This window comes from Plectropomus leopardus, chromosome 21 (assembly GCF_026936395.1).
Source record: "Plectropomus leopardus strain MGB_pleo_1.0 chromosome 21, ASM2693639v1, whole genome shotgun sequence".
Taxonomy (NCBI): domain Eukaryota; kingdom Metazoa; phylum Chordata; class Actinopteri; order Perciformes; family Serranidae; genus Plectropomus; species Plectropomus leopardus.
Window position 1 is genome coordinate 18,677,736 of NC_142196.1, and position 24,187 is coordinate 18,701,922.

A 24,187-nucleotide genomic window follows, 5' to 3' on the forward strand; every position below is an offset into this window, starting at 1 on the left:
AGAGCTGATCAGTGAGGAGGGTAATAATACTGTTAGATGTGTGTTACACACAGAGGACACCTGATATTGGGAGGTATCCTCCAGATAAAGTTTCCCTGAGTAAGGTTGTAAATCTCTGTCAGATTTAGTCCCGTGCACTTGTAGTTGACCCTGACCTTTGAACCATGTGGAGAAGACAAAATAATCATTATATTTGTCAGTGTCTCTTGACCCTTTGACAGCTGAACAACTTGGCTTGATTTTTGTTCAAAAACATAAGAAGAAGGCAATTAAAGATGGAAAGAACCAAAAATTAGCAATTAGTAAAAAAAAAAAAAAAAAAAGTATAGGAAAATTATCTGAAAATTAGTAAAATAGATAAATAAACAAAAAAATAAAAGTTAAAAAAAAAACTGAAAGGAAATGACCTAGAAAAAGTGCTTAACAATTCTAATAATTTTATAACATAATGTTAAATATGTTATTATTATTTAATATGTAATTATCCAGGTTTTTCACTCTTCTTTGGCCGTTTTCGCGTGGTAGTACTGCGAGTATCAAAACGTCACGTTTTTTTTTTCTCATTTGCATATGTTGCAAGCATGTGTGCATAAAGCACACAGAGCCAGTTGTTTCTAACCTCCTCTGGTTGGCGCTCTGTTATATCCTCATATTGATTTGAATTTGATTATTTGTTCAGCTCTACTGCTGTTTTTGCTCAGTTTGATTTTCGCTCAACATGAATTTGCAGTAAAAGCAAAAAAACAAAACATCACCAGCAATCTATCATTATCTTTTTCATAATATGCGCAATAATATTTTCCCGAATAACTGTTAAAGGTTGACAAAAATAAAATGTATTTTTAAGTCCTATTTACTAAGATTTTTTTCATTGAATTTTGTCTGTCTTTCTGCAGTTGGTTTAGAGCCCCCACAGCTGTCCGTGTCTGAAGAGAGACATCTGGCCATCCTCACAGAGCTCCCTTTTGTGGTTCCTTTCGAGGAGAGAGTCAAGGTATGCTGTATACGGGCTGAGTGTTGGAGGGTTTGCCAAAGAACTATGTTGTTTCCGTCAAATTGAGGGCCCTATTATCGACATTCTGTATAAGCAAAAAATTGCATGCAGTTATACATTTAACATCCTATTATGGAAGTGCAACACTGCTGCTGTAGATCATAATGTTGCTGCATAATTCTTCCAAGCTGTGTGACTGAAACTTGGGCAGTATATCGATAGAAACTGCACAGTTTTATTCTTAAGTATTTTTCTGATGAAGTATCGTCATGTGTACAATGATCAGGTCTGTCACAATCAACCACAGGATGTTGGACAAAAATCCCACAGGGGTCTAGTCAGGTGTGTGGCTACGACTGTCATTTACAATATTTTAATATCAGTTGGTGGAGCGTACAGATAATGTCCATGGGATTTTTTTGTCCGAATGTATGTCCCAGAGACCTGGCTTTAGGCATGGGTGGTAGTATTACAGTACGCCAGGGTATTTAAAAATCCCAATGGTGTGATTTCAAATACTGTCAAAAATACAGACCCTCATCTTTTTATTATCTTTATACTGGAGAGGCTGTAGTGAGGATGTTTTGCATGCAGTGTGCATCACGTGCCCTGGAGGTTACGCCCAGGCCACGCTGTAGTCGTGAGCAGTGTGTGTTCACATTGGCAGCGTTTGTTGTTGCAGAGCTGCCTACTGTTAAAAATACTGTATTAAAAGCACACACTCCACTCATTGATGAAACTGTGCAGCTCCTGCATTGTCAGCAACATGGTCCTGCAAATGTTTTACAATAAAATGCCTTCTGTCGACAACTGAAGGGATTCTGTCGACAGACACATTGTCAGATGGCTTTTATTTTGAAACAGAAACAGGAATGGTTGAGTAAAACAAATAAATATGTATTTTGTCGTCTCTGTGGCAGAATAAGACATTGAAGCTATAGTAAAATATGGCATAGAGTGAAAAGACAGTCAAAAGACCATTTTAGATGTCTATTTTTGCTGAAAATCGCGCGTCACGTGGTAAAAATCGGAGAGACTCTGTTTCTCTAGATGTGCCGCACCTGAGCAGTGCTGCTCATGCTGGCAGTGAGGCTGCTCTAACTTGGTAACATGGGCACCAAAATAAAAATGAACAGGTTTCCACAGCACGAAAAATAAGGAAAATAGGTGTAAGAACACAGATTTGATCATATATCGTATTCCCTGGTGAAACCCCAGTAAGCTATGAAAACTAGATAGTGCCCAAGCCTACCTGCCTTAATGTTATTAATTATTGCTTAGTGGTGCCTTGCTTTTTGACAGACATAGTTTGTTTAAAGTTATATGAACACCACTCTTCTGTTGCTTTTTATACCCTTCTTTCACCCTCTTTCTGTCTCTTTTTGCTCTAACCTGCCAAAAAAGACATATCATACCAAAAGATGATGATCAAAGACAAATGATGGATGATATATAGTAGAATCTATACTCAGAATTAAACAGTTTTACTACTGAAAGGATTTGTCACTGACCCTGCCACCGTGCTAACATCTGTCTTGTAGATCTTCCAGAGGTTAATCTATGCTGACAAACGGGACGTGCAGGGGGACGGGCCATTCCCTGATGGCATCAGTGTCACCATCAGACGCAACTACATCTATGAAGATGCCTATGATAAACTCTCCCCAGAAAATGGTATGGCTTCAGTTTAAATACAGTAACGGTTTTTACATGTGGTGTTAAACATGTGATGCAAGAACACTTGACGCTATATTGTCTGGAAAATGTGCTGTAGAGGCCGTGTTATGTGTTTTCAAGATGACGAGTACAAGAGGAAAGGCAGCACAGTGTGGTAAAACGTTGACTGTTACTGAAACTCTTGTTATGCTCTATAAAATCTTAATGTTGAGGTTCAAGTTAGAATTAGAGATGAAGCTCTCTCCTTGTGCAGAGTATTGAATTTCGGTAAAGCATAATTGTGGCTCCGATTATTATAATGGACTACATAAAAGCAGAATCAATTATTTTAAGTCACCTCTTTTGTGTTTGAATTTGAAAGGGCACTTTGGTGGGGGCAATCTGATTAAAAAGAGTAGTAGGAGACCTGGGCTGAAGACATGATCTATATCATTTATGTGTCTATAAGTTATAGCTGCCTTGATTTATCACTGTACATTAATTATTCTGAAAGATGACCTCTTATAGAATTTGATTTGAATATTCTGCAGGTCAACAAAGTGCTTCCTTGCAAAATGTTTGTTGAGAAAAACAACATGATAGACTAGATAGAAATAGCATTGGAATCATACTGTACGTTTTTCATTCATTATTTTCTATTTATAGGGATAATAAGGTCATTAATTGAAAGGTTTGCTCTGTAAAAGAAAAGTTTTTGCATCTAGCCACAGTTGTAAAGACATTGTCATGAAAAACAAAGTGAGACCTTGTAACTGAACCTTAAATAGAGTTCAAAACTAAAATTCAGGATAATATAATTAATCCACTGGATAGCAGTGAGGCAGTGTCATAGACTTGTAAAACGTTTCACAGAACTACTTATGAATTTAACCATCGCTTAAGAGGACAAGCGGTCATGGAAAATGAATGAATGATCTGGAAAAAGCCAAGTTAGGGTTATATGTCATACTATTAGACCAGTTGTATCAAAATCTTCTCTACCTTAAAGTGTCAAAACGGTCTAAATATTAGGGCTCTCCGCACCAAGAACGATAACTTGAACGATATTGATGAATGATAACGTTCTACAAACAGTTGTCTCAAGTCTTTTTATCAATCACCAAATGGCTCTGTAATCCCAACTTAATTGTTCGTCATTGTTGTGTTTATTATAGTTATGATGTGGGCTCTGCCATCCATTTATATAGGTACAGTTATCGTCTTTGGTGTGGAGTGCCTTGAAGAATTTAAAGCTTTTGCAGAGGACATAGTAGCAAAGTTACTTTGCATCTTGTTTCTTACAGGCTGCAGTCTCACTGCTCTTTTGCCTCACAATTGCTTGTGTCATCTTGTCTCTCAGGAATACGTTATGGGCTTTAACTCACTGTTTTATTGTATTTTTTTAATCGGTTTATGTACAACTGTTAATGAGCTCACTTGCTAGATAGCTTCTTGATCTCTTACATTTAAACACTTTTGACATTGCAAATGCAGTGTGTTTGGCAAAAGTTTAAAGGAACAAAAATCTCATCGCTGACTCTTGATATTTCACTAAAATACTGTAGTTATGCAATAATATACTATAGCCATAACTTGCCAGGAGTATGAGAAATTATTAAAATTATAAAACTTGTGGTCTGTTGATAGAACTTCAGGTTGCATTTCACAGGGATTTACTGGAGATTCAAAGGGCAACATGAGTGTGTAACAAAGGCCAAGAAATAATGTGATTTCCATTAAACGTGTTTCTGACTTTTCCTAAATAATGTCATTGCCTGTTTGATTCCCTCTCTGGAAATTGCTGAGAATGAGTTTTAAGAATGGTATTGCTGAGATCTCTGAATGGCTATTAGTTGAATTTATCAGAGTGAGGAAAGGTTTATTGTGACCATTAACTTTATTTGTCAGTGTTTTCATTTTGTTTCTTTTCTCATGCTCTGTTGTCCTGTTAGAACCGGACCTGAAGAAGAGGATCAGAGTCCACCTGCTGAATGCTCACGGTCTGGATGAGGCTGGCATTGATGGTGGAGGCATCTTTCGTGAGTTCCTCAATGAGCTGCTCAAGTCAGGCTTCAATCCCAATCAGGGCTTCTTCAAGACGACCAATGAAGGCCTGCTGTATCCCAGCCCTGCTGCAGAGATGCTGGTTGGAGACTCCTTTACGAGGCATTACTACTTTCTAGGCAGGATCCTCGGAAAGGTGAGCCTCCCAAAGTAAAATCCCCATAATGATTATGACGATGTTAGATAATACCATGTCCTTTTAGAAATCTTAAAATCCTAAAAGGAATAATTCATCTCCCAGATGACCATTTGTTTGTCAAGTACTGAGCATGTTACGTTGAATTTGTGAGGAAAAACTGTTTTTCACATGCATTTGTGGTAAAAGAAAACTTCAAAAAACTTCAAAAAACCTCTTCAGGCTGACAGCAAAACTATATCAAAAGATTTGTCTACAAACATTCACACAACTCACAGCCCTTTCAGACGGCTAACTGAACTGAAAGTGAAACTTATCTATGTGCCCTTCTCATCTATAAACCTGACTTATAGACTCATTGACAAAAACAGTAATTCTACCTCACTGAACACATGGAAAACTTGGAAAAGAACAATTACATTTCCAGGCTGGGAAAAGTCATGGAATTTGCAAAAATTATGGAAAGTTTTGGAAAAGTCATGGAATTTTGTTGTATATAATTAAATTGTCAGTGATCTGCTGTGAACAACCTTCCATGTTATATAAATGATGGCAACTTTATGTTGCTTCGATGTGTGACGTTTCTGTTTACCGTTACCATACCATAGTATGTATGTTTGAATAGAGTTTAAATTTGATATATTTATGAGACGCCAAGCAAGTAAGGCAAGGGAAAAAAAGTTATTTGTTATTGGCCTGTGAAAAGTAATGTACATTTTTGAAATTTTGACCATGAAAATATGTGGAAACCCTGTAGTTTGTTTGTATTGTGTGACTTTGGTGTTCTGAAGGGTTGGTCGGGTTCACCAAAGTCGCACAATAACATACACAGACACACTAATAGATGCAGTGGTAGACGAGCAGCTCCTGTATTCAACGAGGCAGCATTACTGTTTTTGTCTGTAGAGTCTGGTGTTGAAGAGAACATGGAAAAGTTTGACTTACTGTTCACTTCTCTGTCATAAAGGGCTGTTTGTTTGGGAAGTACTAAACATACAACTGGATTAAAAAGACTTGGATTATACTGCATGACTTTTGATATAGTTATGTTGTTGTTAAACACAGACCCCTATGACTTAAATTCATCATAAATGTTCCCCTTTTTTGGATTTTTTTGTTCGCCAGAGGCATGTTCACAAATTTAACATAAAACAAGGCAAGCAACTGATATACAAACGATCATTTTTGGGGTTAGGTACTCCTTTACAACGAAGAGGAATGTCTGGAGATTTGATAGCTGTTTGAAAGCAGGAAATGGTACGATTTAATCACAGACTGTGATTTTATAGTCTATTACATCAATTAAGATAAATAGCAGTCAGTGTCAAGGCTGCCTTGCTCCATATGTACATTTAGAGGTTGTTTTGGTGTTTGTTCTAGAAACTGACAATGTTTAGAAAAATTGCTGACATTTGTTTCATGGGGTTAGAACTTTAACCTGGCTCTCGTGCAAGCTTTAGTTTTGTTAATTAGCCTTGTGCATAATCTGTTGACAGCATTGTTTTTCTGTCGCTTCCTTCCTCTGATGGCACTATTTATTAGGGCCTAATGTTTCTAAATCATCCTTAATGCATGTGGTAGTGATTGTTTATCAAGATGCCTTCCTCGTGGGGGGACTATCATCTCAACCCAGAGAAGAATTACCTCATGACAAGCGGTCGCCTCTCAATTAGGGCTTCCATTAGCCGATGATTCCCTACCTCTTGTTTGTGTAGTGATTGCATTTGGCTGCCACTAAATCAGCGAGCCCACACAGACAGGGCATAAATAAACGTTCAAAGCATGTGGTAATAGCATTTTGATCTGTTTTACAGTCAGGAACATCCAGGTCTCTTCTCTCATGCTCGGTCAGAGATGGACCAGTCCACTTATCAGAGCATCGTAACTCCTCCTCCTGCTCCTCTTCGTCTTCTTCTTCTCTGTATTCTTTACAAGTGAGAAATGATCAATCAGCAGCTAGACCCCTCCCCCCCCTCACTCACTCCCTCAATATTGTGCTCTCAATAGCTAATGGTTCAGGCAATTAGGCGAGGGGAAATTAATTTGAATTTGACTTTCAATTAACCCTACCTTAAGTTCCTCTTTCTCCATAAAAATGGACGTTTGAGTGGCCATTTGAGAGGTGTATTGATATTTGTTTAGTGCCGTTATTGCCTAGATAAAAGGCAACCGTTTATATAGATTGGGATTGCATCACCGCTGCTGCTGCTACTGCAGTGTGCACGGTGCACATTGCGGCTCAAAGGACACGGGAGATTAATATTGTTAATTAATGTCCGAGGCGTGCCATTGTTGTGGAGGTGATGTATTACAGGCAGGAGTGGCTTGTCTAGGGTACTCACTGAAATGGGATTGAACATCAGAATAGAGGCCGGTCATCATCCTTCTTCCTCACTTGTCCACCCAGCTGACAAGCTGAAAGATTTAAGCCACAAATGGTGAAAACAGGTTTCTTTACTTTTGTGCTTCTATCCTTCCAGACTTTGGCCTAAAAAGTTAATTTAATCCTGATGGGAGTGTTTGCTGAGGTGTTTTTTGTCAAAATGACATTTCTAATTATGTAATATGACCTGCTGGAGGTTCTCTTTGAGCCTCATTCATCTCTCATTAGTACAAAACCTCCAACCTCATCAGCAGTGGCCTCTCCACTCGTAACTGTGAGGGCGAGGAAAGTTTCATCCTCCACATCCTCCCACCGTACTCACCACACTACTGCACAGTCTCCTCTCCCTAATCTCCAGCGACTGATAGTTTCCTTTAGAGGTGTGTAAGGTTGGCACCCCTTATTAATAGAGATGCGTTTGAAAGGCATTATAATTTTATTGATTCTTAATGTTGTAAATTAAGGAATGTATTTGGCAGCTAACAGAATGCACCTGCAATGTTGTTGGCATTTATTCCACCTGATGGTGCCGCGATCTGCTTTAATTGCGTTGCCACTGCACTCACTTATATTAAAAGGCCCGGGCCATAATAATTAATTCCTTCTAGCCCAAGTCATTTTGGCACAATTTCTGGCAATAAACACTCATAAATAAAGTAAGTGGCATTGAAAAAATAAGGCTACAGTTTTTTTCCATATACTTATTGCTGCCTCTTCCCGGCATAAGTGTTATTGATAGGTTTCAAGGGGCCACGCAGCGCATATGGTCTGAAACGAGCGGCGGCCACGAGAGAAATACTAAGTGGATTATTTTGCATAAAAAATAGACAATGTTTGAAGTTGTGCAATTAACCTGTGTTTAGAAAATAGCCGTGATTTATGCGCGCGTGTGTGTTTAAGATGCATGCATTATGGAAATCCTCTAGATTTATAATCCATTTAGCTGATGCGGTCAGGGTTTTTAGCGCTATCATTTATAAAGACCTGTATATTTTAATGCCTCCAACGGGCTCTTTTTCGGACTATTCCAGTACATTAGCTTTGGGTTTTATGAGTCACCTGCCCGGCTGTGGTTCTTAATGGCATTTGAGGTCAAGGTGAGAATTGGCATTTATAAAGTTTGAGGCGGGTTGAAAGAGAAGCCTGTGTGTTTTAGATAGATTGTGTTCTGTGTTTTACTGTAAGTCACTCTGATGTGACCAGATTTACTATCTTATCACCTGATTCTTTGATATAAGAGTAGTAGGCAAATTTAATGTTGTATAATATGTGTTGTAATCAGATTTTTGAATGTGTACTCAGTAATGTTGTGCTTGCCACTTGATGCAGGCTGCAGTCCATTTAGTTATCTCAGTTATCTAATCATCATGTTTTATTCAGTGACACCCAAGCAATAAACAATCGCTGTGTTTAATGCTTGGAGCATTTTCTCATTTGCACTGATTGACTGGTGTTTGTGTGGGAATTTACAAGAATGAAGTGTAGCCTTGTCCTGCAGTTGTCCTCCAGTAAACAGAGACATATTCTCTACAGGCGCTGTATGAGAACATGCTGGTGGAGCTGCCCTTTGCAAGTTTCTTCTTGTCCAAACTTTTGGGAACCAGTGCAGAGGTGGACATCCACCACCTGGCATCGCTGGACCCGGAGATGTACCGCAACCTCCTGTTTCTCAAGAGCTATGAGGGCGACGTGGAGGAGCTGGGCCTCAACTTCACTGTGGTCAACAACGATCTGGGAGAGGCTCAGGTGACGGGGGTTTGGGATGGAGTTGGATAAATGATTCACATTTTCTTTTTATATCTCTGCGCTGGCAATAGCCATGGCCCGAGGCATTCATGTGTCCATGTGTCTGTCTGTCTGTCCCATTCTCGTGAACTTGATTTCTCAGAAATGCAGAAGGAATTCCTTCAAATTTGGCACAAACGTCCACTTGGACTTAACAATGAATTGATTCGATTTTGGTGGTTAAAAGTCAAGGTTACTGTGACCTTGCATCTGCCTCATTCTCATGAACATGATATCTTAAGAACGACTTGAGGGATTTTTTTCAAATTTGGCACAAACCTCCATGTGGCCTTAATAATGAACTGTTTAGAATTTGGTGGTCAAACAAGACCTGGCGTCTGTCCCATTTCCATGAATGCAATGTCTCAAGAACACTTCGAAGGAGTTTATTCAAATTGGGCACAAACGTCTACTCGGAGTCAAATGTCACTGTGACCTCAAAGAATACAACACATTTTTGGCCATAAATGAAGATTTCATACACTAATCATGTCAAAATTTCACACAAATGTCTAATGGGATAGAATGACGAAGTTATGACATTTTATATCCAATAAGTCAAAGGTCAGCTTCACTGTGACATCATAATGTTCAGCAAAAACACTGTCCATTATTCAATCCTAAACTCGAAATTGATGACACTGATCTCGGGTTCCCACCTTGAATCTGTGCTGATTGTATAGATCTTCTTTTTAAGTGCAACTTGAGTGGTTCTTGGAGGATACAACAGTGAGGCAGTAATTCTAGTTTTTTTCCATCTCTTTGCGGTCAGTACCTCTCATTCAGCAGTGTTTCCTTCCTCCTGTTTGGTTCCTCTTTGTCGCGTTAATAATTCATTTCCCTCATGATGTACCACTTTTCAGCTCTGAGAGAGATAAAGCACGTCGCCACTGTCGCACTAAGCTCTGCTGCAGCGCAGGGAACACGGCAGCTCTGTTGACCGTTCCGCCTGCCTTTCCCCTCAGAAATTATCTTAGAACACGCCTGACAGAAGCAGCGAGCTGCTCTTAAGCACGTCCCCTCCAAAGCTCAAGGCTGCGGAGACGAGCTGCCACCAGCACTTTGAGTCACCTGGGCCCAGACCTGCACTCTACCTGGAGCCCCTGTTTGCTCAGGGCCTTAACGCGTCTTATTAGCTCTTCTCAAACAACACCTGAAATGGTCGAGTTACAATGTAGCCCTCCTGGTCGCAAATAGGGCATCGCAAACACGATAGGGAAAACAATTTGTGAAAGATTAGGCACACACCCGGGAGCAGTCTGCCCTGCATTTGCCCTCGTGAGATAGCCAAAGTAAGCAAGATAAGGACAGTAATTCTCTTACATTAGCACATAATCAGAATCCACTGTGGGGGAGAGAAAAAAAGCAAAAAATGACCACTTGTCAGTTGACCATGTGGTGTACGCTGTGGTCAGTGGATGGACAAAATAAGAGGGACACCTTATTTTATTATGCAGTCTAATTCCATGCCGCTGCACGAAATACCTTTGTGAAGCTTATCAATCAGTTTTTGCTAAGACTGCGTCAGAGAGGTGCTGATTCACGTCTATTCAACATTTTGATTGTAGTTTGTACTTTTGTTAAACAGATATCATGAAGTGTCTGTGACAGACCACTGATACTCACTGTTACTTTGGTCCTTTTTGACTCATGTCAAAAACGTTTCACACGTTTTTGACTCATGTCAAAAACGTTTCACCGTGCAGAAATACACAGAAAGGTAGTTGGGTCATTAATATATGCGCATACATGATTAAAACTGCCAAATCTTTGAGAGGAGGCAGCTTTTTCATCCTCAGGCCTGGCACAACATTTTTGGAGATATAAGCCAGTGTGTGAACACCCCCCACTTTTTAAAGGGACAGTTAACACCAAATGCCAATTACATGTCTTTCCTGTTACGTGCTGTGCTATATTTCAGTCCTTATTGCTTTGGTGTGAGTAGCAGAGTGTTGGAAATATCAGTCATAGAGACTTCTCTTTGATATAATGACAGCAGATTGCACTCAGCTTGTGGTGCTCAAAGCTCCAAAAAAAAAATTTTGAGAACTCTTACTAGAAATCACGACCTGGTTACTCATGGTTTCTGGAAAGAGAAATTGCTGTTGATTTATTAAAGTGTACCTTTGGGCACCACAAGCCGAGTGTCATCTAGTTCCATTATATTGGAGAGAAGGCAGACATCTCAACAGCTGATATCTCTGCACCAAAACCATCTAGATTGATAAAGAGCACTACAGGTAAGAGAAAAAATATAAATTTTTGATTGTGGGGTGAGCTGTCCCTTTGAGACTTTTCACCTTTTCACAAAAAAGTCAAATTTCCACCTTTTGTCTTGGGATGTATAGAAGGTGGTCAAAATAAAGACTGAAAAGGTGTTATGAAAGCTGAATTTGTTGTGATGTTAGAAATTCACGCTAAATCACTTAGGTTAAACAAAAAATTGTTTATGCCAAATGTAGGAAAACTGTTAGGAAAAAGATGAAGATAATATTTTGTCCCCCCCTGTAGCTGCAGTGATGTCATCACACATCGAGCTTTATGAACAGAGATGAGCACATCCTATCAAGTGCTAACTGCTCTAAAGCTAATGAAAAGAGAACTTGAGGCCAAATTGTATTGGACCAGATGTTCATTCGATGTGCTATATTTAGAAACACTGAAATGCACTTAACCACACACACTCACATTGAGCTGCACCTTTAATCAGAGTGCTGTTGGAAAACATTTTAATTACCTTCCTGTGATTGAATTAAATCCACCTGGCACAATTAATGCACTCTCTTTGTTGTTGGTCATCTGGCACTTAAGGCAGACTCAGTGATCTGCATAATATGATCTGCATAATGAAATACGCAGAATGGCTACGTAACAGTAATGGTGCTCAGCTACTCTCAGAATATTTCATATTTAACTAATATGTAGATGTACAAAAGTTATAAAACACTAAAATTAAAGCTGTGAGGAAGCTTGTAAATGCATTGTGTCTTTTTGACCAAGGTGGTTGAGCTGAAGCTTGGAGGCAAAGACATTCCTGTGACCACTGCAAACCGGATAGCCTACATCCACTTGGTGGCCGACTACAGGCTGAACAAGCAGATCAGGCCTCACTGCCTGGCCTTTAGACAGGGCCTGGCCAATGTGGTCAACCTGGAGTGGCTGCGCATGTTTGACCAGCAGGAGATCCAGGTACACTGCACACACCGTGCAAACCGTCCATTAACCTGCAACTTCTTTATAACGCACAAGAACTTAGCATTTATGTATTTTTACTTTTTTGATAGGTGCTGATATCTGGGGCTCATGTGCCAATTTGTCTTGATGACCTGAAGAATTTTACAAACTACTCAGGTAGGAGCTGCTGTTCAATGTATATACACTGAAGTTTTAACTTTCTGTCCAGTTTCGAGATCCTCCAGTGATAGTATTGCACTTCGAGCACTGTCGCCTCACAGCAAGAAGGTCCCGAGTTCAAACCCACAGCGAATCCACCTTCTGTACGTAGTTTGCATGTTCTCTTGCGTCAGTGTGGGTTGTCTCTGGGCTCTCCAGCTTCCTTCCACTGTCGAAAGACATGCGTTTGTGACTCTAAATTGCCCGTAGGTATGAATGTGAGTGTGAATTTGTCTGTCTGTATGTGTCAGCCCTGGTGACCTGTCCAAAATTTCGTTTGCCAAATGTCAGCTGGGATAGGCTCCAGCCCCCCTGCAACCCTAAAAGGATAAGTGGTTACAAATAATGAATTAATACATTATTAAAGAAAAATACAATGGTTAATGGTTTGGCTTCACAGACATACATACACTTAAAAACTTCCTGTCAGTTTGGGATACAAGAGATAAAAACAAAGAAATATAAGTAAAATGTAGACAAAACGGTTTGGATCAAAGTGCCAAAATATTAACAATTACTAGTTATTCATATATATTTTTAATAGCCATTATAAATAGCACTAATATTTAACAAAAGTCATTTGTTTTGTAAGATGACAGAGGATGGACGTTTCTTGTTGATGCAGGTAGCCTTTATCGTCTTCTCAATAGGAATTTTCAAAATAATGCAACTTTTTAAAAAACTGCAGTAAATACTATTTAAAAAAAGGAAATACACAACAGTACATTATACAAGTTCAAAGAAAAAATAGAAACATTAAGAAACTCCACCCACAAACAAACTGCAGCTCCAGTGGCTCCACAGTCTCGATGAAAACCTGACTGAGCTCATCTCGTAGTTGGCTAAGGCCTGGATAATATCATTTTAGGAAACAGAGAGCCTGCATATACATCGATGCATAAGATTTTGTGTTATGGTAGGCAGTTGGTAAGTAGGCACACTGACATTTACAGACATTTGGCTGTCACTTCACCATCGTATAGATATTCAATAGTGTGGGTAATGTATTGTGAATTAGATGATAGAGTTTTCTCCATTTTTATCTCCTCCAGGCGGGTACTCGGCCACTCACCCAGTCATCCAGATCTTTTGGGAGGTGGTCGAAGGCTTCACAGATGAGGAAAAGCGCAAGCTGCTGAAGTTTGTCACCAGCTGCTCCAGACCTCCACTGCTGGGCTTTAAGGTGAGGCTTTAACCGACATGAACTTTCCTCGTTTCATCTTTTCTTCTCCCTGTGCTTGCTCTGCAGACTGTGCACTACCTGTATCCTCCTTTATTGGCAGGTTTTCCAAGCTCAACAGAAGGGAGTGTTTCCTCTTAATGGGCTTGTAATGAAAATACCTAGACTGATAAGAGCCCTCAAAATGATCATTTTCAAATTAGGCGGCGATAAGACCCAGCCAGTGTGGTGAGGTCTTATCTCCACGTTCACTGTTGTTTTATAGTTCATGACCTTCCTCTGTTGAACTCCTTGTATGTGTGGGCTTGGTCGGAGCTCCTGGCTGGACAAATATTACCGTTCAGAGCTTTCGTAGCAGCAGGTTGAACTTCTGAACTTTTGCCTTCTGTGTGACATGGCAGAAAGCAGCAGTTTCCTGGTGAATGAACATAACAGGGAACTATATGTCTGTGCTTCTAAACATTGTTTCAGCAGTGCTGAATCATTATTGCTCCTATTTCTGAAATGATTTCCTAATTGGAAGCCGTTTCACTTTCTCGCTGACTTGATTTGTGGGACACTTAGGTAGTTTGAGATGAGGGGAAAAAAGCAGAAAGCGTTGCTCGGGGCCATTTAAGAGTTTTTATGTCTTACTTCGTCTAACCAGAGGCTGTAATCATCATATGATTGGTTTTAGTACTCTTTATGACTGTCATTAGTTAAGAAAACCTAATTGCAGTTCTGCAGTGAAGTGAGTAAGGGAACAAAACTCTCCTTAAAATCCTTCGCAGCTCCTCCTCTCGGGGTTTGAGAGTCGTCTTCCCTCCTCTTTTAATCAATTTGACTTTGGCCAGCGTGTGGATGTTCCCCCCTCTCCTTCCTCGTCTCACCAGGCCGGAAAGGGCGGTAATTCGTGGGGGAAGCGGCCCCTGACCCGGCCCTCAGCCTGAGCCAGCTAAGCCTTAATTAGCTGTCGTGAAACGGCCCAGGATTCATTAGAGGAGAAATAGCTCTGTCAGGAGAAGCCATTTAAAAAAGATGATGGAAACTCTCTTTTTTTCCAAAATGATAGCTGTGGTAATGGCACTTTCTCAATAAGCAACGATAGTTTAATACGGTAATTGTCAGAAAAATGGGGTCATTACGGCTAAGCCCCTGAAGAGCCATTTAATCGGGCGGGTATGGCCGCTGAACCACGTACGCTAACTTTAAATAGCAGGATGAAATCAGGGCGGAGGAACTTATTCGTCGGCCCCGGCTTGTGATGGAAACGGTCCGTGTCACCGTCTGCAGATGAGGTGGCCTCATCACAAGGAGGCTTGATTTAAAAAATGCCAGATAGACAACATGAAATGACCATTCCTTCAGTGTCTCATCCAAGGGTCAAACTGTGGGCCAGTGTCCCACTCAGTACCTTTCAAGCACCATCCTGATTTCCTAAATTTATACTTCCACTGTATTACCTTAATGTTAACGTCTCTCTTTTAACATTTATCCCCATGTGGAATTTGACATTTATTGCTTAATCGGGATTGCTTTGGACATTGCGGTCATCACAGCCACAAGTTGATTCCTGTCTCATTATTGTCTGTCTTTAAATGCCTCAGGGTTCATACGGCCATGATAAATCTGGAAAAGCCATGGAATTTGCAAATAGCAATTTCCAGGCCTGGAAAAGTTTTGGAAAACTAAATATAGCCTGAAAATTCTGGAAAAGTCATTGAATTTTGTTTCACAAACCTGTGTAAAAACACATAATTTGTTTGAGGACCATCAAATTTGAAAACACAACTATAATTTCTGTGTTAACAGTTTCTGGCTGTGAAATATTGTGTAATTTTTGGTGATTTTTAAAGACAACATCTGGGTTTGGAAGGCATGTTTTCTTAAAAAATCTCCCAAAATATGTAAAGAAAAAAAAGGTCAAATTATTTTTAAAGAAGACTTGCCTTCATGTTTTCTTCAAAAATCAGTGGTAAAATAAATACAAAATACAACCCTAACCCTAACCCAAAATACAACCATTTAAAGTTGTATGCCCCTCCCCTAAGCCAAAATAAAAAAAACAGTTCCTCCATAGTGCTTAAAAATGACCACTGGACAAAGGGGACATTTTATGCAAGTAAATTTTTAAAATTTATTTTATTCATTACAAACCACACATGTCCCTTCTTAGACCATATTATTATTATAGCAGGTAAAACTAATCTAAGAATTGTGAATATTTTTATTGGTCAACATAACACATTTCAGAGAATGTATGGTCTTAAAAATTCGCCTGGATGTCATGGAAAAGTCAAAGAAATTTCTGTGTAAAAATGTGTATGAACCCTGATGGCTCCAGTCAGTTTGTCAGGTGCTTATTAACAGCTTACATACACACACAGGAGCTTTACCCGGCCTTCTGCATCCACAACGGAGGCAACGACCTGGAACGCCTGCCCACCGCCAGCACCTGCATGAACCTGCTCAAACTCCCGGAGTTCTGCGACCAGCACCTGATGAGGAACAAGCTGTTGTACGCCATCGAGTCCTCTGCCGGGTTCGAGCTGAGCTGAGGAGGGCGAGGGCTTCTCTGTCCCTGCATCCTTGGACTCCACGCCACAGAAACGGCTCGGGAGGAAAAAGACTTCAGAGTCTGAAAAAATAGAAGTAGGGAAAGAAAATGATGCACTGACCTGCCTGATTTACTGTGTTTGTGAGTGTGTGTGTGTGTGTGTGAGTGCCAAGTGAGGAAATGATCACCTGAAGAGTGAAGAAAAGGGGGATGCAAAGATGAAGCAGGGTAGGAAGCCTTTTTTTAAAATCCATGTTGCTTTTAAATAACTTAAATGTTTAGTGAGAACACTTTAGAAGAACAGCAATATGGTTGAATTCAGCAGGAAATATCATCCGCTGAAACACAAGCAAGAGTAACAGCTGCTCTCTTGTGTAATCGAACATGAACGGGCAGTTATTTTTCACCAAAGATTAAGTGGCGTCATAGAAAAAAAGGCAATATAACGACAGAGGGACAGACTGTAGGACTCTAAAGCCACCTTGTGGTGTGCCAAGGGCTGCGGAGGTGGAGGAGCTTTTGTGTATATCCATCACGCATTTTCATATAGAGATCATCGAATTCCAGTTTTTGCGAGTCCTCCTTATTACTAGTAATAACTGTCATGTCAGATAACCATACCGTAAGTGTGCTCACATGCCATCTGAAGTGTGGAAATGGCTCGTATTGCTGGACTAAATTCGGGGGGGAGGGGGAGTATTCTATGATCATGGATTTGTGAATATGTATATGTTTACAACTACTCTTGTATTATTCATTTATTCTGTATTTGTACAGGTTTGTTTTTGTGATGAATGGAGGCCTCATGTTTTCACACATGCTCGCTAAGGTGAACAATCTCTTCCCTGGTCAGAGCCCTGAAATTTGCTCTGAGGGAGCAACTAAAGGCTTGCAAATGATCAGTGTACCAACAGGGTGAAACAAAAAAAAAGAGTGTATGAAAATGAATAAACCCACTTTTCTTTTTGCATTTTCATTCCATAAGTCTCTTTTCTTGTTGCTTGTAATTTACAGTAATGAGCAGGACATAAAACAGTGCTTTGTGGGAAAATCTCCTCCTGAGTTTTATGGCCTCTGACATATAATTAAAGAAACATCCAGTTAAGAAACACTGAGCAGAACTATTCTGGCCTTGAGATGCATTATCGGCCCGAGCACAAATTAAGATTGTGTGCGTTTGTCATAAATCTACCTGCCCTCTGATGCGGTACAGCCCAGGAAGATATCCATCCCTCTTTGGACCGAGTCCATATCTCCTCCCTGCTGAAACAGCCAACTTTGCCACCCCCCTCTTCTCCTCTCTGAGCCCAAACCCCTCACATCCGCTGGGCCAGGGAACTCAAAGTGATAATTGGGTCTTAAAAACCAGACTTGTCATTGAAATGAGGGATTCATCTCAATTACTACGAGATTTATTTAAGACTATTACCTTGTGATGGATTATAACTGACAAAGTTAATGCAGGATGTTATGAATCATCCTCAGCACGTAATATACTTTAGCTCTCTCATCGGCCTTTTAAGAGCTAATTGAAGCTTTTAGGCTTGTTTATCTTGCTGCAGAAGCAAGGAAACATCAAAAATCACTCCAGGATGATTGTGGATTGTAGCCTACTTTGCCCAAGATTACTCCGAAAGTGGCACCGACTGCCTGGAAAGCGAGCATGAGTGTGTGCCCAACATGGAAGCATTATCCGACAAGTTAATCATACCTGCTTCAGTCTTTAATGAACAAGTAACAAATCACAAGACAGGATGACATTCATAGCTGCAGGTACTGCATCAAAGAGGAAATATCTTGCTCCTCTCCAAGGTTATGTTTCGTTATAATCCAGTGTCATCTGGTGGTCAAACAGTGGTACTACACGTAGAGCATTTTACACATTTATTGGCCTTTATGTTTAGTATCAGTGGGATAATTTTGTAAAATCAGGCACCTTCTTCTGCCACTGCCAACTTCTAATAAATGAAACAGGGTTAACTGCAGCTCATTGTGCTGGTGACCCTCTTAAAACATTTCAGATGCACATAATTAATACACTTTGGCTGCCTGGTTGCAGCAGAAAAGATAACACCTGCAGATTCTGCTGTATGAAAATGGATTCAAGCCCAAAGATGCAAAATGTAGCTTTATCAATGCGCCATAGCAGAACATTAAGCCTGCATTTGCTGTGACAGACAGTGCAGCGCTGCCTGTCCAGACATGAACAGGGAGTGGGCCGACCTTATTCTTGGTTTTCAAGCATTTGCATGCGAGCAGCAGCTTGGTCTGCCTTATTTAGACTCCCTTAGTTTACAGCTAAGAATGATCATTGTTGTGTTTTATCCTTCTGCATTTGTCAGTGTCTGAGTACGTTTAGAGAAAGCTATCGACTGCATGATAAAAAATGACCTGTGCATGATATCTATTGCTGTGATTCCTCCTGCTCAATGAGTCTAATTAGATACTGACTGGCCATAATGTCCAGTATAATTAATAGCCATCTGTCATTTTCATTGGGTCCTCCTTTGCTGGCAAGAGCTCCGGCCAGCTTTAACGGCAAGAATGACCTTCATTTTCCATTTAAAATCAATGCCAGTCTGTAATTTCAGCCTTGATTCAGTTCAAAACTGCAATAACCTGTGCCGCCTCAATCTGTTTCTTTGGGTTATGATGAGTTCAGCCGACTGATTTTCTTTTTTTTCTTTTTTTTACTCAGATCCTCTGTGTCCTGCCCAGTTTTTTTGCGCTGTACCTTGAAAATATGGAAGCTCATTCCTGCAATAAATTCAGTATGACTTTTTCAAAGATACAAATTAGCAAGGGCTCTCATTAGTTGACTTTTAATGGTATATTATGCAGGATTTCCTCTATATAACACAAAAGTAATCCCTTCCAAACATCACTTGTGACCCACTATAAGTCGGTGGCAGTATATTTATCTGCAGAGACCCTGTCCTCTTGTATTTTCTTATTTTCTTCCTGTTTTGCTGTGTGTGGGACATTCCTGGGCACAGAACAAATGCGAGGTTTAGGTCTTTATAAAAAGGTTGCAACCAAGTGTCAGACTGTAAGCAGCATACAGCCAGGAGGAGGCTATGAAAATTACAGACACAGCACTGGAAAAAAATATGCAAATATATGTCGTATGAATATGTGTTGATTTTTGAAGTTTTCCTTACGATTTTGCACATACCTCAGTTTTCTTCATTGCCAACTACCTGAAATTATGTTTGAATAAAGTTTGAATCTTACATGTTTGAAAAACACCGGGCAAGTAGGAGAAGAAAAAAAAAAATGTTATAGAAGGTCCTTAAAGGGGCTGTTTTGAACTTTTGCCCGTGAAAATGTGTGGGAAACCTGTGACTGGCAGGACGCCTACTGTGTGGGCAGGTACATTGTGACATTCTTTAGAACAATCCTTATAATCAAATTTAAAAAAAAAATCACCAATCACAAAGTAAAAAAAGTGAGCAGTTAAATCAAATAGTAGGAACAAAATGATAACTGACTTCTAAATGCAAAATAAGTGAGTTTAAGTTTATAAGTGATTTAAAAGAAGACACTGATCTTGCATGTCCAACTTCCTTTTTCAGGTTATTTCATAGTCATGGTTTCTAACAGGAACAGCTCCGGCCCCTTTATTCCTCAACATAGATATGATAACAGCAGAAAGGTTCCTGCCTGAGGACATTAGACTGTGTTCAGGTGGCGCACACAGGACAAAGATATAATCTGGTGCCAAGCCATAAATGCTTTAAAAGTAATGACTACGATCTTTAAACACCTGTGAGGGTGTGCAGAACATTTAAAAGTTGCACTTAAATCGTCTGTAAAGGCAGTCAGTGTTGCATGTTTAGTAACTTAAAGCTTTAACAATAAATAAAAAAATATGAGCTATCGAGTAAGACATTTTGTCTTGTCATAGTATGAAAAACAATAATGATGGCTCTTTCCTGTTTGCCTACAAGTGTACCAGTAAGCCATGCAAATGACCCGCATAAGGCCCTGGGGCTGTACACCTCAATGGAAATAAGACATTGTTATTATTAGTAACATGTACCTGCACTTTGCCAACAATAATGTGTCAAAAGTTCCACTGTAAAATGTGTTGATGCATAATTCTGTTCATATGTTTCCTCTTTTATTGGCAGGTATGGTCGCCCATAAATTATTTCATAGGTCAGGCTGATAGTTAAAATAGTTAAAAGTCACCTGTTTCCCACAATACACGACAGATGGCGCAGAAAGCCGTTTGTCAGGTCTTGGTTCCTGTACCTTGCATGACATAGGCTCCGATAATCAGCCAAATTCATTTACTATAAAGGAACACTCCACGCGCATGGCAGGCCTCGTGCCTCACTTCATCTTCAATGTACGTGTGTACAGTAAAAGCAGACCTGTGCTCGCCGGGTCTGTTGAGTGTCAGCATGGATGTGTGAGCAGGTCAGTGAAACAGCGCTGCTGTCGACACTCAAAGCCATGATGCTTTCGAGTGCCCCTCGTAAAAACCTTGGTCTAAGGCTCAGGGAAGTCCAAAATTAGACTTGATTGACTCTGGTGGTACTTTCTTTCAGTCCATTTAATAGCATCAGAGTTAAATTTGTCCAAACCTATCCCACGCTTTCAGTTCTCGAGTATACATTTATTTAAAATGTTTGTTCAGATGATCGGCAAAAGCAAAATAAATCTATGTCAAAAGGAGAAGTCAATTTGACCATTTGAGATTTATTCTACTCTGCAGTACTAGAGCACAGTAGCAGCAAAAAGGAAGACATGCCATCTGAAAACAGACCATCTATTGTTTGTGCACTTACATTCTAACTTTATATATTAACCAAAATATTATTTTCCGCTATCTTTTTCTTTGACACCGAACAAGTATTCACCAAAGACAGTTCCATGGTCTCAGCAACCACTGTGAAGATTTCAGTGGAGGCCAGAAGACCAGTTTTTTATAGAATACACCGAGTGCAACATTAGAGTTCTAGAATGCTTGGAATGCGACATTATTTCTAGAAAACATAGAATGCAACTTTAGAGTTCTAGAATACTCAGAATGCAAAATAAGAGTTTTACGAAATTTTGAATACCGCGTTAGAGTTCTAGAATAGTTTGAATGCAACATTAGAGTTCTTGAATGCTTACAATGCAGCATTAGAGTTCTAGAAAGTTAGAAGGCAACAGAGCTCTAGACTACTTGGAATGCAACATTGGAGTTCTAGAATACTATGAATGCAACATAAGAGTTCTAGATTACTTGGAATGCAACATTAGAGTTCTAGAATACTCTGAAGGCACCATTTTATATCTAGAATGCTATGAATGCAACATTAGAGCTTTTTTTTAGATTACTTGGAATGCAATGTTAGAGTTCTAGAATACTTGGAATGTGACATTAGATTTTTGGAAAACTGAAAATGCAACATTAGAATTCTAGAATACTTGGAATAAAAACTCAGAGTTCTAGAAAACTTTGTTGTCACTGGCGCCATAATAGTTGCACAACAGTTGTAATGACTTGATTGACTTATAGTTATAGACTTATAGTAATGTTGCCTTTGCTATAAACACGTCTTGCTTCTGCTTTGCCTTGTTTGTCAAAGCACTTTTTAAACTCTTTTTTTAAGGGCGCTATATAAATAGTTGTTATTATTATTATTATTATTATTATAAATTTTGATGTTTTAAGACAATCATAAACATACATATATCTATTTTAAAAATATTTTTTCTCAATCGAATGAATTATTACAATTTGTGGGACATTTCTTTTTCAGGGTTCTCTTTGCCTTTTTCCTCATGTTTTTCAAAAGAAATCAAACCAATTTGCTCAGCGCCTAAAATACGTGTGATAAGCAATTAAACGCAGCACAAGAAAAATCAATGTCGACCCAGGTCTCAAAAGGTTACCTATACCCCAATAACTACTTTGTTTGTTTTGAAGGGTATCCACAATCCACTCCTGTGCGTTTATGTGGCCTTTCCGATATCCGACGGTCCCTGAACGCAGCAGCAGCATAGTGGGCAAGTCGCTCTGAGCAGCCACACACCACCAGCAACCAGCCACCAGCTGCAGCAGTTACACACTCAGCACTCAGGCGAAGACGAGGGAATTGCGACAAAAGAGAGGCCCTTTGAGCGGACATTTCCTCTTTAAAGGTGAGTACTCTTTCCAGAAATGTAAGCTGTGTGTGTGTATGTGTGTGTCGATGCGGCGTTTCTTTGCTGAATGACCGTTGAATGTGTTTACAGAAGGCGGTAAACACAATCCGCGGCTACATGTGGTGATGCTGTGGTGTCGCAACCTGATGTCCACCGCTGTCGTCGGCATCATGAATTATATATTAGCATTATTATTTTACCACAAATGTAGTTTTCAGTTAGCGGTTAGACTGAAGTTTAAATTAGGCTAGCCTAAATGAGCGTTAAATGTTTGTAGCTCATTGTTTTGCCTAGCTTCAACGTTAGCTAACAGTAACCAAATAATGGGAACTTAGCAGCTAGCTGCGTTAGCGATACAAACCGATATTTTGTAGAGTGTATGCTAACTGGGAACATTTGGGGAACCATTCTGTGGGAAATGTAAGATATAAAGATAGTTATATGTTTCTGTCACCAGTCCAAACTGAGCTGGAGGTCTGGCAAAGCGAGACCGCCAGTCCAATATTAAAGTTACGACTATTTTTAGAGATGCTTTCACTTCTTATGTAACGTTTTGGCTATTTTATAAATATCCCCATGCTGTCTGTTAATACAGCTCAAAAATGTTATTTCGGCTTGAGGTTTTTCCTGATGATTTTTTTCCCCGGTCTGCTGTGTTTCCCCATATTTGTGTTATTAGACTTTCCTGTTGATGGTAGCTTCTAGAAAGTGCTTGAATTTTATATACAGATGAAGGAAACTCCATTTTTTCTGAGTTTGTATTTGCCTCAAATAAGGCTAGAGGTTGTTTGTGTGCTGTAATGGTTGAAATTGGTTACAGAAGCCTGGAAGTAGTTTAAGGACTGAGTAAACACATGTCACAGCCTACTATATTTGTAATAAAACGTAGCAAAATAACAGTATCCAAGGCAACAAACATTAATTCAAATATTGCTATATCTACTAGCTGATAAGGCAAACACAGAGCCATAATTTCATTATTTGATATGTGAATATATATGCAATGTGTTTTGCACTTACCTGTTGGCAGAATTTAGATTAACCTAACTTACTCTAATATCCATATTCCTACCATAAAACCCAATCCTGTACAGGACTAAATATATACTTCTTACTTTACTGCTTACCTTTATGCTTGGTTAAGAAAATAATCATTTGTCCAAACATCAGTCTCAAATTTGGCAATGTTTTATGTCAAATAAAGTGATTGAACATTCAATCTTAAATAAAATATTGCAACATGAGAAGGGTTGTTGCCTTCTAAAGCAGTATTTGTTTATAGTTATTTGACCAATTTTACAAAAAACTTCCCTGATTTTATAAAAGGAGCAGATACATGTTAACAAATTTGTCAAAAAGTTGGACACATTTGTAAGTGTCAATGGATTCTTTGTCTAATGTGACAACGCTCACTGCTGTTTACAGTAAATGAGGTCCTCTTGTGATGGTGTCCTCTTGTTTCTACTAATAGAAAGTAAAGACAAAAGTCCCTTGAAAACTGAGCTGCTGATCCTGTGCACGCTGTGTAGTTTTTCAATCACTCTTTGCTATGACTCATTTCAGGTAGGGTACGAGCTTGTTAGTGTGTCATGTTGAGCTGTCATCTGTGCCTCTGCTCTGTCAGCTGTGATTTATGTTAGGTGTTGGTTTCCGGCTACTCAGAGCCTGTCTCGTCCAGTGCTCTTGTCTTAATATCAGATTTGTAGTGGTGTTTGAGAGCTCTTTGGACAGGCAGATCTCCTTCAGCTGCCTTTGTTGATTGCAATCACAGTGAGGGTGACTTAGACTTATTTATAACAGTATGAGTCTTGGTTTGCAGGTAAAAATCAAGTCCGTAAGCAAAAATTGGTCTTTAAGCATAAGGGCTCTAAATTGTACACTCATACAGAAACAGAAATACTTGAGCCCAATCAGAG

At 39.5% G+C, this 24,187-nt stretch overlaps 2 protein-coding genes across 2 annotated transcripts in view; both read left to right on the forward strand.

Annotated features, from left to right (window-relative positions):
* ube3c (ubiquitin protein ligase E3C) overlaps positions 1–17,103 on the forward strand; it is a 35,403-nt gene extending 18,300 nt beyond the window's left edge. Inside the window, exons 17-24 of the mRNA XM_042510372.2 lie at positions 897–994; positions 2,536–2,668; positions 4,603–4,850; positions 8,767–8,979; positions 12,019–12,207; positions 12,303–12,369; positions 13,464–13,594; positions 15,958–17,103. Of these exons, the coding sequence (XP_042366306.1) occupies positions 897–994; positions 2,536–2,668; positions 4,603–4,850; positions 8,767–8,979; positions 12,019–12,207; positions 12,303–12,369; positions 13,464–13,594; positions 15,958–16,128 (1,250 nt within the window). The 3' untranslated portion in view covers positions 16,129–17,103. The remainder of the gene's footprint in view (positions 1–896; positions 995–2,535; positions 2,669–4,602; positions 4,851–8,766; positions 8,980–12,018; positions 12,208–12,302; positions 12,370–13,463; positions 13,595–15,957) is intronic.
* A 5,007-nt stretch (positions 17,104–22,110) lies between these two features.
* Positions 22,111–24,187, forward strand: part of dnajb6b (DnaJ heat shock protein family (Hsp40) member B6b) — a 29,803-nt gene continuing 27,726 nt past the window's right edge. The window contains exon 1 of the mRNA XM_042510342.2: positions 22,111–22,268. The gene's annotated coding sequence lies outside the window, so the exon portion shown is untranslated. The remainder of the gene's footprint in view (positions 22,269–24,187) is intronic.